We start from the raw sequence: 19556 nt of genomic DNA, 5'->3' as shown, positions 1-19556 counted from the left end.
CATACAATACATATGTCCAATAATAATAAAAAAAAATAGAAGCAGGAGACATTCGTATGAATTTTACCCTCAATAAATTAGCAAAGATGACACATTTTAAACAAATAGCATGAAGAGTTACTGCATTCCTTCTGTAATTTATTGCCTTCAGAAAAGGCTCAAATTACAAAATGTGTAGGGTGTAATGCTGTAGGCTGTTCAAACTGGGTTTGCAGTGTCTGCAACACTGGAACTAAATATTTACATGACTCCAAAAGATCTAATCTCTGGATTTCACCCCCCTCCTACCCCCTTTATTTAATTTGTATGCTATCTTTATCCACCACCCAGCACATTCCACACAGTCACTAAAGTTCATGGAAGAGATAAGTGAGCAGGAAAAAGAAGAATCAAGACTTTCAAAGGAAAGGAGAAAAGCTGTTTAAAAATAAGGAATAGATCATCCTTGTTAGAGCTGAGGTATTGCAGCAATTTTAGTTGGATACATATGAATTCTAGCAGTTGTGTTCTGAGGCAGTGATAGCACCTGGGATCTCTAGAGACCCTGTCAAAGAGAAGTTGTAGGGGGGTAGTCACCAAATGACAATCTTTTCCAACATCAAACCTGTAACAACGGTCTGATCTCCAAAAGTTTGGAAGGCTTCAAAAGAAGCTGGGAATTCAGTAAGAACTCCCGTAACACAGCACAATATTTTTCCAACTTCTTTTTGTTCCTTACTTACAATTAATTTGCTGTTAGTGATGAAATACATATAAAACACTAAGAAAAAAAAACCTTTATAAAAGGTTTGTTGTCAATAATTTATTAAACTAACAGGCACAAGATTTTTGAGCCTGAACTCTAAATTCTGCTGGTTGATTGAAAAAAATGAATTATGGAATAGAAGGTAGGTTGTCTGTAAGGATGAACAGATTAAACTCTAACATTGCACCCAAAACCAGAGCCCAGAGTTAGGCTGTGAAGAGACTCTTATAGGGCATTCCCTGAATTCAGAAGGTCGGCATGATGGCAGCCTCCACCTGCTTTGAGAAATACATCAGCGTGTCACATCTCCTCTGACCCTACATCTACTTTTTGCTGCTGAAAAGCAATTGCTGGTAGGCGAGAAGCAAACCACCTTAAGACACACTGCTGACAGACTGATGTGGATGTCAAAACAGCTTGGAGGAGGCAGATACCTGTGGATAAGTCTGCCGTGTTTGTATTAAAAGACTCAAAAATAGAAAGGATAGCAAATGAAAGGGTAACAGAGCCAGCTGAAGCATACAGACACACTACAGATATTTTGTTTTCTCTCAAGCAGTGGTGCCAATACTGAAAGCGTAACAGAAGTTAACAGCTGTTCCATATTTTCCCTTCAGCTGTGAAACGTAGATGGAGACCCATATACTAAGATCAAGAGTCTCACCTTCATCCCTTTCTCCGTGTATACTCTAAAAAAATAATGAAAAGCTCTTAAAAAATGTCAGTTTCAACAAACAATTCCAAGGTAATATTGAATAGTTTCATTTTTATCATTGTTTCTTTGAATTTCAAGGGAGCAACTGAATCCCAGGCTACATCAAAGAAATCTGTTTAATTCTTTTTAATAGTCTCACCTATTGTAATGAGGTCACACTCAATTTTGTAGGAGCTATAAGGACTGTTTAACAAAAAGCAAGATATGAATTCAACTTTCATACCTGATCTCTCAGTCTCTCCTGGTGTCCCATTATTGCTGTAGCATGGTGGGGATATTTCTGTTTCAGATGCTCAAGAAAAGCCTCTCTCTTCCTGTCCATTTCTGAGGTTTGCATTCCCAGTATTTCTTTAGAACTGCGAGGGCCACCTACTGTATGTCTTCGAGGGATGTTGCGGGTGGACTTTGAATTAGAAGAAGTGTGACTGTTTGGGGTCGAAAGGAGCTCTTTAGATCGGAGACATTCTGCATCGTCTAGAGATGTTACATGCAAACTGGTTTTTGCCTGGTCTGAAAAAAAAAATACAAAAACAAGAAATCCAAACAGTACATTATAAGAACTTAATTCCAACTTTTACATTAATAAGAAAAATAAAATAATGTATATAAAAACTAGGTTCTTTTAAAAGTCTGGTAGTGTTCAATGGCATGTTCTGCATCATTAGGCATATACACGCTGTTAGAAGTGGCCTGGAAATAATCCCTTATATAAGCTATGAACAGTACTTACATACTTTTAACACATGACCACAGTATTGCCTCACAGAAAAGTGAGCATCATTAAAGTAGATGTTCCTTTTACATCATCTTTACCACTCTGTCACTTGAAAAGAAGATCTTACATGACCCTTATTCCCTGACCTTTAAAATCTACATGATGCTTTCCATGAGAAGAAACAGTTTTCTTCAATAGGCTCCAGTACACTTAATGGCCCTGTAACTAGCATCCTTAAGGATAGCTACTGATAAAATTCCTTCAACAAAGAGACTTGAAATCCTTAATCTTTTTTCAGTTTGTTTTCAACATGCTCTGAAACACCTATGAAATAATAAGAGGTTTTTGGAGGCTTCTTTCCTCGATTTCTGACTGTGGTCTAGTTTTAAATTTCATGGATCTCCCTTGGATTTTATATGCCTCAGGACAGCGAGCTGGAAAATACTACATCAATTTTTCAATAAACCAGTTCTTAAGAAACAGAATAAAATCAAGTTTTTTATTATATAAAAAGAAAAAAAAAACACTCTAATAAATTTTACAACTTTAAAATCTACTTGAAGACCAAAGACCATGATGACATTTGTAAAGAGATAGGCAGACACTGAGGGTATGTAAGTGCTGGCTTATCTTCAGGTAACTGTGTAACATGAACCCTCTGGTGCATGAAAAAGTGTAGTCTGGAGCCTTGTTACCTAATACCTTTGAAAAATCCCTCACTCCTTTGTCAGCAAAGGGAAAAAAAAAAAATAATAAAAACACCTAAAAAACCAACAAACCAAACCAGAAGCATTGAAAAGGCCTCTCTGATGTGGCCTTCCCCATCTTACCCGGCAGCCTCAGACTGTGAGTGTTAACCCTTCACACCCTTTCCCCAAGAGCAGGAATCTCCTTCCTCTGTGTGTTTTTAATACATCTCTATTTCTCTCCATCTGACACTTTTTGCCTCAGAGCCCTTTATCCTCTCAGCAACTGTCTCCCCCATGTGCTGCCATTTATACGACACTGCTCTTTGGAAACAGGCACCCACTCGCTTTTTTTAATGGTTCAGTCAGTCAGTTTGACACCCTGCCTACCACTTGCCTCAGATTTTTATGCTGAGGATTTTTCAGCTTTCTGGTTTGTGTTATCAATTGCCTGCCAAGTCCGACATAACATCAAGCCCTGTCAATAAAATAAATCCTCTATCAGTGAGCTGCTGCTGGTGTGATGTCCCACCAATTCACATGGGGAACCAACTCCCTTGGGTTTCACAGGACTGGGCCCTGGAAGGACCTCAAAGACTCTGCATGTTTCTGTAAGCTCCCTATAATGCTCAAGGGCTCCAAAATATTCAAAAACATCCTCTCATTTACATTCATGGAAATCTATCCCGAAAGCAAAACCGGACACAAGAGCCCAGATGGCAGGTGGCACCATGCTTTGATGAGCACAGATCCAGGCATGACTTTGGAAACAGATTTGGTTCATGCGGAAGTTTTACTGTCACACGGATTCAGAATGTCATCTCTGATCTCTGTAGCAACTTCTAAGACCTTTGCAGAAGCACAGTCCTAGTTAAACCTTCAGAGTAGCAGTTTCATGTGACTGTACACACACTCATACGCTCATCTTTTCCAAGCACAACTCAATTAAAAAACACCCAGCCTCACTGATTACTGAAAATTCAGAGCACTGACTGCCAGGTACACTCAGCTCATTTGAGAAAAGTGGCAAAAAGGAGAATTTTGCTTGCAAGAACTAAGCATGGCTACTCCAGATACACTCAGTCAAAATGGTTTCTGAAAGCTATACAGTCATTTCTGTGGATTTTATACGGGATAAAAAAAGAGGTGGGATGGGGCTGACTGGAATTTACCATCTTCTAATTTGCTGCACCAAGAATGCGGAGGTTATATCCCTGAGACTGTTGGAACAAAGGCAACAGGCATAAATAAGGGATTTCCTTGGAGCTCAAGGGAATCAGCTTGAGCGTGGGTGACTGAGTACAGCAATTTGGTATAAACCCTTAAAGTATGGTCACAGCAGCAGTTTCAGTCACTGAATTGGTGGCAGGCACTTCCTCAAGAAGTCAGGTAAACCTACACTGACAAACACAACAGAGAGCTCATGAATGTGTATTTCAGGTCCTAAATCTCCCTCATGAAAAGCCTTTCCCGGCTCTGCACTTTAGTCATTTCAATAGTTTAAGAGAAAGCCAATTATTTGAAACATAAAGAGACATATCAAGTGTAGTGTTTTACCACTATTTGTTATTGGGTGAAACCTTGAGAATGAATCAAAAATAACATAGTTTTCTTACACTATATTAGAAAGATCAACAAATTCTCCTATTTTTCTTTCATATATTTTGAAAATACTGTATAAATACCAGTGAAAAGAAAGGAATGTAAACTATGCAAACTAATTGCTAGTCTTGCCAGCGAGCTGACCTGGGCATTCAGCATGATCTGGCGGCATTACAGCACACAGCAGCACGTGACTTTCCTTGCAAACCAAACTCTCTGTCATGTTTGAATATGGGTCTTTCCCCTAGTAATTGCTGAAAAAATCTTCCTTGGCCACTTCCTAGATAGGGGCAAGTGGCTTTGATGGTGAAGTTGAAAGCTGGCATGGTGAAACCCCCGTTGTGTACCTTGGGGCACATAAACCCTACAGCTGCTGTGTGGACCACAGTGCTAGAAGGAGGAGAAACTGAGAGAGGTTTTCTGGATCCTGGAGTTGCCCAATAACAGTGTGGGCAAACTTTCCCTATCTTCCAAGTGAAGATAATAGGCCTAGAAAATCAATCCCCACAGATAACTGTGAAATGTGTGAAGGATCATGTGATGGTTCCCAGAAGACAGCTACGAGTAGCAAAAGGATAAATTATGCAAGTACCCTCCTTGGAAAAGGAATAAAGAGAAGCTGATGGAAAACACAGAGGTGTGAGATAAGCTTGTCTCTCTCTCTCCCTCCCTCATATTCAGAAGCTAAAAGCTGAAGGTCTTTCTGTTCAATAAAGTAGCAAGTCTAGAGGGCAACAAAAAGCAAGATTTGCTAATTGACAAGGGAGGGCTTTGGTTATCCAAAGGCTTGAGTAACCCTTATGCTTGAGTTGCTTCTCTGATCTGAAAGCAAATTTCAGGATTTCTTAACATCACCCATGAATACAGTGGATATAACTACAGGAAAGGCCCAGGTCTGCAGTGTAGAAGAAGTACACCTAGGATTATCAGGAAGATTGTAATGAAGCATTAATTGCTGTGAGCTAGAAATTTTTTTTTTTTTTTAAAAAAAAGGTCCTTCAACACATCCCAGTATGCAGTTCTTCTAAGTCACACCCTCCATGAAGTCTACAAAGGTCAGTAAAGTCACTCTGCTTCATTACTTTAAATGCTGTGAAGATTTTAGTAGTCCTGTTTTGCAACCTAGGTGACATGAGAGAAGAACATTTTCAGAATAATTTCAGAAAGAAACAAGTATGGACCTGACCCATACTGATACTATGAAACTGAGCCTTGAAGCAAACCACATTCAATACTTCAAGTTTAAAAAAGAATGCATTTTTAACAGCATGAGTCAAACCCACCTCCATTATATTTATGCTAGCAGTAAATTTGAGATTATTTGGAATCTGTCTAATTTATTTCACTGTCTTTATAATTAGCTCCCTTTCCAAGGAACTTCCAAATGTAAATTTTGGATATGAGCCAAAACTACTACATTTGGTTACAAGCTTTCATCGTTTTGGGGAATCACAGGATCAATCTAGTCAGGGCTCTGTTTTTGTAGCTCCACATATATCTCAGGCAGTTTCATTAAACCCATACAGAAGAAATATTTTACTGAAGGTTTGGTTTTTTTTTTTTTGCCTGTTCAGACACATCCTTTAAGTGAAGATTTCCGTCCCACTAAACATAAACATATACAGACAGAGATGCATATGACTTTCACTGCCCAGTATTTTAACTTAAAAAATATTCAAAAGTGCATCAAGCAATTAATGAAGCCCTAAGTAAAAAAGAAGAGTATTTTTTTCTCCTAAATTCTCTATCACTATTTTCTGGTACTACATACTTGTAAACTTGTGTGATTCTTTTCAAAACCACATGTACCCCACCATGCACTATTTGTTTCACAGAAGCCCAGTAACACAACTTTTTCTGAAGTGCTTCTGCAGAATACAATACACATGAACTGGGAATGTTTGCAGGTGGTCCACAAATACTATAATAGATCTGGATAAGATTAGGTATTTGTCATGCTACCTGGATGTTATGCTCCACGTGGAATAGCTCACGTAGAATTCACCAGGAAATAGTTTTCATTCGCTTTTAGACAAAATATATAGTGCAACAGTAACTGTACAAATGCACCACAGCTGACCCACCGTGAAAACCACACTTATAATATCTTGGCTTCGCTCCAGAACAAATCCAACTAGTTCCACACAAAGTAAACTAACCCTGTGACAATCTGCTGTGAATCTCCCTCTTTTAAGAGACACCCCAAGGAAAAGATGAGCTCGAACCTACTTTTATGAAAGAAGAGCTATTTCTCTGCCATAAGTGAAGCATGAAGAGCATTTAAAGGGAACGTGACATTATTTCTCCCCCCTCCCCCTCGCGGGAGCAGCACCCTCCACACCAGGCGGTGTCCTGCGAACTGTGACAGCAATACAGCACGCTCCCCGCTTTAAAGGTGAGACAGAAATCTCTCTAAAGAGAAAGTTAAACTCACGGTGTCTGAGCATGAGGGAAATCTGCAGAGCCGTTAGCACAAGAAAGGCACACTTTTTTCCCCATGCAGTCTCCAGTTATAAAAAGCAGCAGCGAGGGGCATGTTTAAATGTAACTCCATCTTTGCCCGATTCTCTTACTTACCCTTCATCTGTCTGCTGTCTGCTGAGCAAGCCAGGCACAGCTCAAGTTTCTGGCTTTCCTTTTCCTCCATTGTCCCTGCCTACGGCACAGGCTCCCCTCTCCAACTGCGAAGCCGCACCGCCCGGGCTGTCAGCGCCAGGCTCGGGGAGGAGGGAGGGAACTGGCCCCTGGCCGGTGCGGAGTCCCCACTCAGCGCCCCGCATGCCCGCCCCGCCGGGAGCGGGGGTCCGGCCGCTCCCCCAAGCCCTGGGCCCCAACAGGTGATGGGCTTTTCTGCCGACAAGCCCCTAGCCGGCTCGCTTCCCGCTGCAGCCGGGGAGCTTTATGAAAGGGAACATTTCAAACATGATTACAGGCCGGAGTCGCTGCTGGAATCCGAATCCGTAGCCTTTTAAATCTCTGTCATGGGACAAAAGCCTTTCCACAGAATATTTTTTTAAGCTCGTAACCACCAAGCCCACAAACATTCCTGATAAATGCTCCTCTGTCTTTTTTAGCGTCTAGTTTAAAAGTAATTCATTATATAAGCGCTTTGAGGTTTTGTTTTCTGTTGAATTCTTTCAAGCCGCTCAGAGAATGAATTAGGGAAAAATCAAGATACAGGAATTCAACTTTAGTGAAGCCAATAAAAATGAATGGTAGCAATATGTATGCAGGGACTTCGGCTAAGAGGGATTTTGAAGCCTCAGTAGCAGAGCACATAGAAACATATAACTAATTCTCTTTTGGCGGATCAGAGGCCAGAAGCCTGCGTGAGAATCAATAGATCCACTGGGCTGTGAGGCAAAAAATAATATGGCTGAGAAGGATGAGATCAAATCCCACAGATTCCAGCAGATGCCACGTGTGTTGATTTAGTGGAGAATATCAGACCGAATTAGTCTACCAAAATCATAACGCAGAGCCAGAGATGGTGGAACAAACTGAGTGTTGAGTTACAGCATCAAGACCAGTAAGTTTATCCACAGACAACTTCTGAATTAAGTTAAGAACAAAGCATAACTGAGATATTAATAAAAACATGCGATTTCTCATTTAAATCAACCCCATACTGCAACAACAGACAACAGTATTGTGGGTGTCTTTTTAAACAGACCTAGCATAATCTGGTCTTCCAAGCTTTCTTCAACTCTGACTTCAATATAACATCAACTAAATTGCTTGCGGTGACCTCTCAACCACCCAGTCCAGACAGGCTGGGAAAATTCCCCTGCGTTTTCTTCTACATCTCTATCTGGCAGAAATGTCATCCTGTCTACTTAGTTTATTGAATGCAGAAATGTTTTGTATATATATAAATTCAATACAGAAGCTCAAGAAGAATCACTCTCCTCACGCCCCAATTCTCCCCCTTCCAGACAGAAAAACCATTTGAGTAAATTACAATTAACAACTGATAAATGAACAAAACTATTGTTCATTAGATCAGACATACATATTCTCTAGCACTTAAGAAATATCTATTTTCCTTTTAACAATTAATTCTATATGGTCTTGGAACCTGGCAAAGGTCCCAGAAATCTGGCACAGAAAACACAGAAAAGATGAAAATACAATCTAAACATTAGCACTGCTATTTAAGGTCTGCAGTACAGTGCTCCCAGCAGAATACTCCTATAGTTGCCCTGCAATAGAAAGAAAACAGTGTGATACATATTGTATTTAGAGTAGTGTTTTTGCTGGCCTTGGGTTATTCTTGCTCATTCTGACTGTGGACTATTTTAGGAGGAGAAGTGATGGCCAGCCATCCCACTTAGCTGATGTTGCCTTTTGTGACATGGAGGAATGTGCCTTTAACACTGAGGTTTTCCAGAGTCTGGACAAGCGTGATGAGCCTCTTGCAACTTAAATTCACAGCCAGCTGGAAGGAGAAGAGGGCTCTTACAGGAATAGTGATCACTGAACACAATCAACTTCAAGAAATATAAAATAACTTAAAAACCCCTGATGGGAAGAGAAAGCCAGCGCAGTTGCCTGGAGCAGCAAAACGAAAGCTATACCAAGACATCACCTGTACACAGAGCTCAGAAACTGAGAGTTAGGAAACTAGGGGCATTTAAAAAGACCTTATCCTGAAATAGCACAATAGAAAGCACAAAGCATACTTACCTACAAATGCCTAAAAGGAAGGTGCTTTTGCAGCCTTGTACAAAAACAGGGTTAGCTCTGGAGATCAGTACAGCTTGTACCAAGAGTCTTAATAAGATCAAAATCAATGCACTCTAGCCCCTTAGAAAGTGTTACCTCCAACTATGGTGGGGAAAAAAACCCTAGAAAGTTAGTTTAAGACAAAAAAAAAGTCATTAAAATATCTACTTTCAGCCAGCATCATTAATTCCCACAGCCAACAGTACAAGGCAGAGAGTTCTTCTCTTGACTCCCGCACTGCCACGTCCTTGTGAGCAGGCAGGTGCCCTCTGGGACAGTGCCAACCAGGTCTGAAACCGTTGCTTTCGTGGCCACAGCAAGATGCTCCCACTCTGAGACTGACAGTAAATGGTATTGCTGATGTTGCTAAACGGTCTGAGCAACATGGACCCCCAAAATGCAGAGATGATCTAAGAGAGATCACTTATTTAGTTGTGGACATGGGACTTGAAAACTGGGTGTCACCTTGGAAGAACTTCTGCAGCTGCAGAAGTAGTCTCTCGAACAGGATTAAAGAGCTTTGGCAAAAGGTGAGACTAAACATGGCACCTTTGTTGAAATCAAACAAAAGAACTGGCCCAGCTTCAGAGGAAACATAATCACTTCTGCTGCTGCTCAAGCCAAGGAACAGTTGGGACAGCAAGGTCTCAAAGCGTGTCCTCACTTTAAGGGAAAAGTCCTTGGTCCCAAACTGGATTTAATTAATATATGTAACAATGCCATTCTTTAAGATATTACCTAAGTCTGTTTAAAAGAATTAGTGAAACTCCTTTAGCAGATGAGAAACAGGAGACAGCCAGAACCATTACAGTGTTAGGCTCAAATAAAGAGCTCCCCAGCACAGTCACTGGGATGAATCACTAACGACAAGTTAAATAAACTTGATTAACCAGTTCACAGCATGCCATCAGCATTTGTTTATCTGCAGGATCAACAATAACAGTGGTTCCTTTTAATTACTGTGCTCAGATCTGGACCCCTCAATATCAAAACAATGCATGGAGAATAATAGCTAACAGGTTATGCTGTTTTAATTGTGTTTAAAATTAATGTCCCAGAGCGACTTAAACACTTCTGGGTTTAGCATGTGCATAAAAGGAACAATTAACAAATACTGGCTTCGCTCAATTAGTCAAACTTATAATATACAACAATGACTCCATGGCTCTAGAAATTATTCTCAACTGAAAACCTGGGAAGTTAATTATTAATAGCTAAATCAGAAGAAGTATCCCATAATTAAAGACCTGTCTCAATGTCCATGTGAAATCACATAGCCACTGAGGAAAACAACATGAATGCTCTCCACAGGAAACAGCCTGACACTGTCTAGCCTACTAAAGTCCAGAAACAAAATAAATATTAGACCTGGAGTGGTGAGGCAGAAGTCTGGGAGGAATTAGGAGCACTCAAGCAAGTCACACTGCAGCACCTTTCCAAGCCATTATGCAGCCAGGGATCACTTGGGCCTGCCCCGGAGGAGGGGAGCAGCAAGAAGATGCACCAGCAGGTCAGGAAACATCCCCTCACACCAGGAAGTTGCAGGTGGTCGTTCGCTACCAAACAGTCAGATTTCAAATGGAGAAAGTAGCTTCAAGTAATTGTGGAAAAGGAGCACTGAGGGTGGTGAAACTTTTGATTTCCACCTGGGCCAGCAGAGAGCAGCTTCAGTGATGCAACTCATCTGAGCGCATCTCTATTCTCATTTGTGCTCAGCAAGTTCACTGTGGTCTTCAGTGTGGTCTCTCAATGCTTAAAACTAAAATAGGCTCACTCCTAAAAGAAAAGGACTTTGTTCAGACAGTATATTATCACAGATGATATAATACTAGCCACTAGCTTGTACAAGTAAAATGAAAAAATCTCTGAGGTCTATCAATACAAATCCATGCAAGTAGATCTGGGGGGAAAGAGGTTTACACTATTTTAAAATTAATTACCTACTGATCTGGTATTGTACAACAAGGAATCACAGATTTTTAAGATGTAGAGAGGGTCTTTATGATCATTTGGTCTCATCTGCTTAGTAAGGGATTTCAAGTGAACCAGGTCCTATTTCTAACACAAGGATAGTGGTTAAACTATTCAGTGGTTAAATTAAAGGAAAACATCTGAACTTGATTTTAAATTTACAATGACAAACAATCTAGTACAACCTCTGGGATTATTTATCATTAAATTACCTTTGATGTTAAAAAATCTGTGCAGAGTTTCAATATTTATATCCTGTACATTCTGTTTCAGTTAAGAACTCTCATACTTGTGAAAAAAAATTAGCCTAAGGAGTGAAATGGTAACACTCCACCTGAAGCAAAAAAGCAAACTAAGTATGAGCTTCTCTACACATCTCAACAACAGAATTTCATCGTGTCTTGTCAGACCTACAGGTTTCAGCTCTTCAGAGAAGTTCAGACTGACAGTGGTGCCAAGAGCCACCACCAGCCTTAATCACTAAAACAATCATTAAAAAGAGTCACTAAGAGGTTGGACATGAGACATTCAGACAGAAGATACATTCATCTTCCCAATTCCATTTCAAATGGAGCTCTAGGGAGCAGCTATAATCACCTTCCTCTTGGCATTGCTGAGCTCTCAGGTAGGAAGAAGGATGTAGTGTCGCAGCCCACCTCCCTCCGACAAGCACTGTGGTGGTAAGTGCCTTATGCATCTCCAAGTAACAGAGCACTTCCTTCATTCACTCCAAAAGATATTTTGCTCAAGCTTACAACTCTCACACTTGGACACGTACATCATATTAAATGGGTCAGGTTTTATTTTCCAAGTTTTATTCCTGTTTCCTTCTTCCACCTCCATTTTTTTTTTTTTTTTCAAATAAATGAAAAGGTCTGAAAGCAGTAAACATGTGTATGTGCTAAATCAAACTGAAAGTACTGTGGTCATCACAGAGAAGCTCTAACAGTCAAGTGAGGAGAAAAAAAAAAAAATTTGGTTCTTCTCTTTCATTCATAACTTTATCTCCCTCTCTAATTTGTGACAATCCCAACAAAGCTAACTCTAGATACACTTTAGCATGACTTCCCTCTGCCCAAGGTAAGATGGAACAGAGCTACATGAGCATAGTTACAGGATGCATGTTTCTGACTCCTATAATGAGAAAATTTCTTTCAGACCTTTTACCCCCTGTTGTTGTCATCCCACTGTACCAGGCTAACATCAGTATTAGTACACTGTCACCAGCACATCCAACTTTGAACTGAGGACCCTGGCAGGCTACAGCTCCTCCTCGCACCCACCAGCCTGGGCAGCCCTTCACACATCATGCTTCCCATACCAGATCACCTATGGTAAGGAATGAGATCAGCCTGCAAACACAGAAATAGAAAATCTGAACATCTGTTTTTGTAAGGTACCAAACAAATAACTCTGTGAAAGGAAAATGTGCCTTACATCGTGGAAATTTCAATCACTAGAGTTTAATCAAATAAAAAGCAATATGTGGGTGGGAAGGAACAGTGTAGCAAATTGTTTCTGAGGGAGATGGAAGAAGGGGAGAGGAGAAGGTCACTTTTAAGTTCATCTGCTCTACATTCAAATTCTATTTCTCCCCAGTGTAAAGCATTTTGGTTTTGGTAAGTTCCCTTTTGGATGAATTAATTCAAACAGAGCTCTGGTAAGAGTTTGGATTCAGATTCGTCCAACTTCTTAGCAGTGCCAGAAGAACAGACTTAATACCTGAAACACTGACTATTGCTGGTTTCATGGAAGTCTGCAGGATCTAGTTGTAAATGTACGAGGCGGCATGCTTTAGTGATCACAGGTATTGAGAGCTACTCTCTGAAAAGTACAATTATACTTTAAAAGAATCATGAGAGATCCTTTAGTTCAGCTCTTATCAAGTATACATGGAGTTTATAGGATTGTCAGGTGACTGCTTGAATTGATAGGAAATACAAAGTGTACTTTGATGGAGCCTGGGTCTAGAAATAATATAATAGTTCAAGTTACGTTGTGATTACCATAACTGCTTACTTATCAACAGGAAATTTTGATAAATATTCTGCCACAAAAGAATGGATTAAATAAAATAATTAGTAAATAATGATAATAAATTAACACAACAGAACCAGTATTGCCAACCCACAGCATTCACATAATTCATGATTATGGTCTTTCTTGAAAAGTCACTTTTTTGGGAACACTATTCATTTTGTTCATCTCTGGGCCGTACCAAATCATGTATTTGACTTTTCTCCAATGTCACTGGCACGAACTAGATTTTTTTGTGAGACTCAGGCTAAAATCATGGGAGAGGTCAGCAGCACTATGACTTAATGAGTTGGGCATTTTTAGTTGTTCTTACTAGAGTTTCTCCCTGTCTCCTATCACAAAGGCAGTACTACACAGAAAATGACAATCTGAATTTCTAAAAGGACATAAAGACAAGCAGAATAAATTCTTATAGCTTTGTTTTCATGCAGAGCTGATTTCTAACACAGTGTGGATGGTCACAGGTTGCAGTTTTTAAAGCTTTAGTTTCTATTCCTTGTAGAGCACCAGCTCCTGATGGCAGATGTAAGAGCAGAGGGCTAGTTCCAACTTGTAAAAATATCAATGATCTCTCCAACAATACATATATCCCCTTCCTTCAGAAGGGCTTCTCTGACCTTCCCAGACCATGCTGATGCTATCATTAAGTCAGCTGATTAGTAGTAAGTAAGCAATCAGAGCTGACGGCAGTGGCACTCCTCGTCTTTCTCAGGCCTGCCCAATCTGTTCTGCCAGGATGCACACTTATTAATGCACTCTTCAGTATTTAGGATTTCATAGCTTTAGGACAACAGGGACCATTTGATTATCTTGTCTGACTTCCCATCTATCTCAAGCCATTAAATTTGACGTGGGGTCCTCACATGAAGGCCAAACATTTAAATGAGATTAAGAAAACATCCCTGTTGTCAGGACACCAGTGCTGCATCTGCACTAGTGTTTGTTTCAAACCCCACCACACATGCGATGAGATCTGCCCAGACGATCAGCATAAGAAAGTGAAGGTCATCAAGCTCCCAACTGACTTAGCCCTGAGAAAAGTTCTATCCTCTGCCTTTAATTTCCTAGATCCACCTTATAAAATCCCCAAAACTATCCTAACCTCAAAGCTATGATGCACACATCTGATCACTGTCTTGAGCACAATCAGTCTCTTATGCATAAAAAAAAACTGAAGGGAAAAAGAAAAGCACCTCATAACATACCTGGCCCAATGTACGTGGAGGGGGGCAAATCCTCCTGAATGTTGTGCATTACCAGCTGCAAGGCTGAAGCATGACAGTTGATTATAATCACTGCCTTTAATACAGAGCTGCCAGTGCTACAAGTACGTTACTTGGGTGCATATCAGCACGCAGGCCTGCGAAGGCGGCTGATGGAGCTGATGGCTCAGGCACACCACATCCAGCAGCAGTAGGACTGCCATGACCCTCCACCCTGCAGCAACCACCCCTGTAAATCCAGGCTTTCTTGCTACACCTGAGCTAACATGGCTTTGCAAATATACCCATTCTCATTTCACGGGCTATGTTATAGTTAATTGACTGATGTTAGTTACCCTCTGCTATGAAATTGCTTCCTAGTTCTTCAGAGTAAAGTTGACTTAACTTCAGTTTTCAACAATCTGATTTATCCCCCCTTTGTCAGCCAGACCCAACAGTGCTATAGGACCTGCTCTCAGCAAGAAAGCCACCTCACAGCTGCCTCCTCAATCACTCGCATCAGCTGAGCTCCTGGAGACTTGCATTGTACCTCAGTCTCGGTTTTCATTTTGGAAAACAAGTCTTTGCCTCGCTTCACTTTCTTTCTTGTATTCCCATCTTCTCCTTGCAGTACAGATAGCATGATTATTAGTGCCCATTCTTCTGAACTTAATATACTAACAGTAATAAAGGGGTACATGACCTAAGTTGACCTCTGAAAACACTGGTGCAGCTGGATGCTGCACGACAGCACAGAGCCCCCAGGGAAAGGGGGGTGAGGCTGGAGCACTCTCCCCAGCTGGGACAGGGACCCTGCAGCCACGGCTACCTCCTTCCAAAAAGTGAGAGCATGCTTCGGGTTTGGCAAAGGCAAAATGTCCAAGCACCGAGCGAGCCACAGTGACATGACTCTAGTGTCATATCCTATTCCTCCTACAAGGGGAAATCTGCTCATTCTTTGCTACACTTTTGCAGAAGATAAAAAGGGAGAAAAAGTAACAACAATCTGTCTTATCAGGCTCCAAGAAGCACACAGAGTTGCTTGGGGTGAAGGCAAGAATAAGCAACGTCAGCATAGAAAGGTGTCATACAAGGTTTAAGCTTATTCAGAGAGCCTCTGTCCCTCTCTTGAATAAATACATGACCCAAGACAATTTAATTCCAACTGTTTTGTATTTCTTACAAAGACTTTTCAAACAATGTGATGACTCACAGGTGAGCTCTCCACTGACAACAGAAAATTACATTGTATTAGTTATCTCCCTTAACAAACTGCAAGTCTGCACTGGGATATAGAAATATCTCTCATAATATAGCACATGCCTTTACATACGGCAGAGCTGAGGATAGGAAACAGGCAGTAAGTGGTGACAAGTGACAGGTTTTCTTCACTCCAAAGCAAAAGGTTATTAAATACTAATTGGTAACACAGCTTTTACCGCATACGCATATACTCCAATACTCTGTTTCCAAGACTCATCTGCAAAAGTATAGCTTTGTGATTTATTCAATTTTATTTATGATTTTCATACTATTGCCTTAATCTTTCATAATTAACATAACAAGGTCTAGTGATAAATTCACTTTTTTGCTTTTTTGCTCTACAACTGCGATTAAAAGATAGTACTTCAAGACTGCAGCAGGATAACTAAATCCTTTTACCAGTTGGAAGAAATTCTGGGCAAAGCGCTGGAAGGAAAGAAGTATCAAAATCTCTTTGAGACAAGATGACAACATTACTTACATGCCCCCATTTCAGTTTTATAAGCTCCTATAAATCCTCTCTCACAGCAGAGAGTAATGCAGGAATGCCCTTGGAAGAGGGCATTGGGTAAGTGAAGAATGAGTTTGTAACCCATGAGTAGTATTCATTCAATGCTTTTAGCCTGCTTTTTTGCAAGGAGTCTTGCTGTAAGAGCTCAAATCAAGAATAGCTGGATCCCAGTAGAGAAGCTGTATCCAGAGTTATCCTCTGTCCAGGATTATGGGAGTAAAACTAAGTGCAGAAGATAGGGCAGAGGGTTTTACAGGTCTGACATCACTTTAAACACCTAAATAAAATCTGAATAGTCTTCTGAAGAATTGCCTAAATGTGGCCAGAAAATACAGGCTTAATACCACAATTAGGGGTAGAATGCCACAGGCAGTAATTATCAATCACTTCCTTTTCCCAACAATCAGTGAAGGTAATTTGTTTGTTTTCCTCACCCTGAAAGGAAAAGACGGGGTGGTCTTATGACTTCAAGAGTCTGAGAAATATTACTCTCGAGGACAAGGCCACACTGGGCCTCCTGGGCAGCATGAGGTCCTTTTTCAACACTGTCTTACACTGTACTTGATTTTAGTCACAGACATTAAGACTGTGGCGGTGCTTTGCAAATCATCACTAAATACCTTTTCTTCACAGCTCCATGCAAATCTCAGGAGTGTTTCCAAGACACGAATAAAGCCTTGGTTGTTGAAAGGTAGCATGTTTTTAGTTCCTCAGCTGTCCTCATCAGCATGGGACTGCTGGGATTCTTTATTTGGTTAAAGACTAATTCCCCTTCATCTTGCAGTTGTCACCAGTTGTAAGAATATAGCAGCTTTATTCAATACATGATAAGTAACTGAATTCTGAGGCTATTAGTTCATTGAGGAAGTGACATCTCAATAAAACATAAACATAAAAACTCAGCCCCTTGCAGACAGCTTAAATAATTCACTTTCTATTTTTTAAAAAACATTGAATACATTGCTACACATTCAGACTTTTAAAAGTGAATTAAAGATTTTTGCATCTTCAGCCCCTTCTTAAATAGTGTACATCTGATAATACCTATGCTCAAAGCCATGCCATTTAAAGTCTAAGTTGTTTGCATACTAGAAAACCTAAGTCATGGAGTGTTCAGTGTTGCAATTCAGCTTCCTTTTGCAGTAAAAGAAAGCTAGGAGAAAATGGGGCAGGAACCAGGCTGAAAAGCTCTCTGAAAGCTGCAGCTGCAGCCAACAGCTGAAATTTAAAATCAGACATTATTTTCTCTCCTCATCTTGTGGGCTCTGCCACAGTTTTCAATAAACCACAAATTCAGCCACAGAGGCACTATCGCTCATAATTTTCTTTTGCTGATGGAGCTAAAATAAGAACCATAAACACTTCCCCCCGACTTCATAAAGCGGCATATGTCACTCCCCAATAAGAATCTTGACACATTCCATGTGGACAACGTGTTAATCAAGTAGCAAAACCCAAATGTGGTACTATGAAATTAATAATTTAATATTGCAGAGAGAACCTTAAACTCAAGGTCATATGGGTCAAGGAAAGCAGAAGCAAGAACTACATTTCCATTTCCCAACTCAGTAAGAGAACAGACACATGACAGTCAGTAGATATGGTTCCCTTGGATTTCCAAAGGTCATGTTGCTACATGGTAAAGAAACAGAGGAGATCCTCCCATCGATAAAAAACTGAATAAATATAGGAAAGACCCTGTAGGAACAAAGGACAAATTTTCCAGAGGATGGAGATTATCAGTGGCATTACAGAGAATACACTGGTCCAGGCAGCTCTCAACATTAGTGAGCTGGAAAAGAGTGTATAAGTGAGGTGGCAGAGCTTGCTGAGAACATTACAATTTTCAGTGAAATAAATACAAGGGGTTGATTACAAAGAAGAGCCTTCACAAGATTCACTGACTAGGCAGTAAACTGACAGATGAATCCCATGTAGATAAATGTAAAGTGATGCACATTGACTTTGAACAGACTATTACCACTCAAAAAGAGAGTTTGAGGTTATAACCATTTTATGAAAATTTCAGCTCAGTGCTCATTAGCGATTAAAAAGCCAAATAGATGTTAGAAAATGCTAGGAAAAGAATAGCGAACAAGACAGATAGTATCATTATGCTACTGTACAAATCCACAGCCTACCCACATTTTGAATATTGCATGCAGTTTTAATTCACTCCGGGCCAAAAAAGATAGAGCAGAAATTGAAATGTTAAGAAAAAGGCAGCATGGATGATCAAAGTTATGGAACAGTTTCTATACAAGGAACAACTAAATTATGTAGGACTCTCGATTCTGAAAACAGATGACTCAAACATCTGCTTGAGGTCTATAAACATGAGTGACAGAAGCTGAATAGGGGAAGACTGCTCATTGTCTCTCTCAATACAAGCTGTAGGGTCATCACATGAAACAAGCAGGTGAATTATTCAAAACTACCTAGATGTGAATATTAATTTCACAAAGCACTGTGGAAGTGCTGGTAAGCTAGGGAACATTTTGCTGTAGGACACTGAATTTGCTGAGTTTACAAGAGTTTAAAAAAATAAAAAGCAAGTTAATGGAAGAAAATACCATTAAGCACTGTTCGAAAAAAGGACATAATCCTTGGTTTCTTTCAAGTAATCTCTTCATCATATATTGCTGGGAGCTGGGAGCATATTATCCAGAAGTATCACTCTGTACTCTCCCTGATCCTGTATTCTTCCCCAGGTAATCATCACCATTCAAGACAGGTTGTCAGGCTGGACCTTTGGTCTGACCTCCTACAACTGCTCTTATACTTGACAAGAAGCCATAATGCTGATAGTAACACTTTGTCATATGTGCTAAACATAAAGAAATAGAAGCATTTACATTGCAACATAAAAATAACAACCCCAGACCTAATCAAAACACTGCTGTGTAGTGAGAATTGTATGGAAATCTCCTCCTGGAGCGAGGATATAGGAGAGAATGAATGGCATACAATACGTTAAGTCATATCACCTCATCTTTTGTAAAAATGGCCTTCAACATTTGTCTACACAGGAAAGTTAGTGTAGTGGAAGCTAGAGAATGAATTTGCAGTGCTTCAGCTATTCCACAGAGGTGGTGAACAATGCAGGGCAAATCTTACATGGCATCAGCATCCAAAGGTCTGGCTACCACCAAGTGTTATAAAGTTATTAAACCCTTTTGAACAAGGGATCTGTACAGCTTTGGGGGGCTGAGATCACTTTTTTCTCCCTCATTAACTCCCTGGTACAGAGAGGCCACTCCGGAGGACTTTAGGTGCCATGACTCAGGCTGGCGCACAGGGTGGCACCAAGCCTGCCCTGCCCACCCCCATCTTTCTAGGATATGGGACCAAGGGTAAGGGCAGGCAAGGCTGTGCAGATCAGCA

At 40.4% G+C, this 19556-nt stretch overlaps 1 protein-coding gene across 8 annotated transcripts in view; it reads right to left on the bottom strand.

Annotated features, from left to right (window-relative positions):
• The window catches only part of KIAA1217 (KIAA1217 ortholog), a 372126-nt gene that overhangs the window by 176396 nt on the left and 176174 nt on the right, over window positions 1-19556 (bottom strand). For 2 of the 8 annotated variants that reach the window (XM_032991135.2, XM_032991122.2), the window contains exons 1-2: window positions 7041-7241; window positions 1684-1970 (exon numbers count right to left, since the gene is read on the bottom strand). In XM_032991135.2, coding sequence (XP_032847026.2) covers window positions 1684-1970; window positions 7041-7110 — 357 coding nt within the window. In that variant the 5' untranslated portion in view covers window positions 7111-7241. Of the gene's footprint in view, window positions 1-1683; window positions 1971-7040; window positions 7242-19556 lie in introns of those variants that run through there. The other 6 variants (XM_032991115.2, XM_032991128.2, XM_042801978.1 and 3 more) reach the window with 4 other exon arrangements.

The sequence above is a fragment of the Tyto alba genome, unplaced genomic scaffold (genome assembly GCF_018691265.1).
Source record: "Tyto alba isolate M040663 unplaced genomic scaffold, T.alba_DEE_v4.0 Super-Scaffold_38, whole genome shotgun sequence".
NCBI lineage: Eukaryota > Metazoa > Chordata > Aves > Strigiformes > Tytonidae > Tyto > Tyto alba.
Note: the sequence above shows the minus strand (reverse complement) of the source record. Positions and strands in the feature narration are given on the sequence as shown.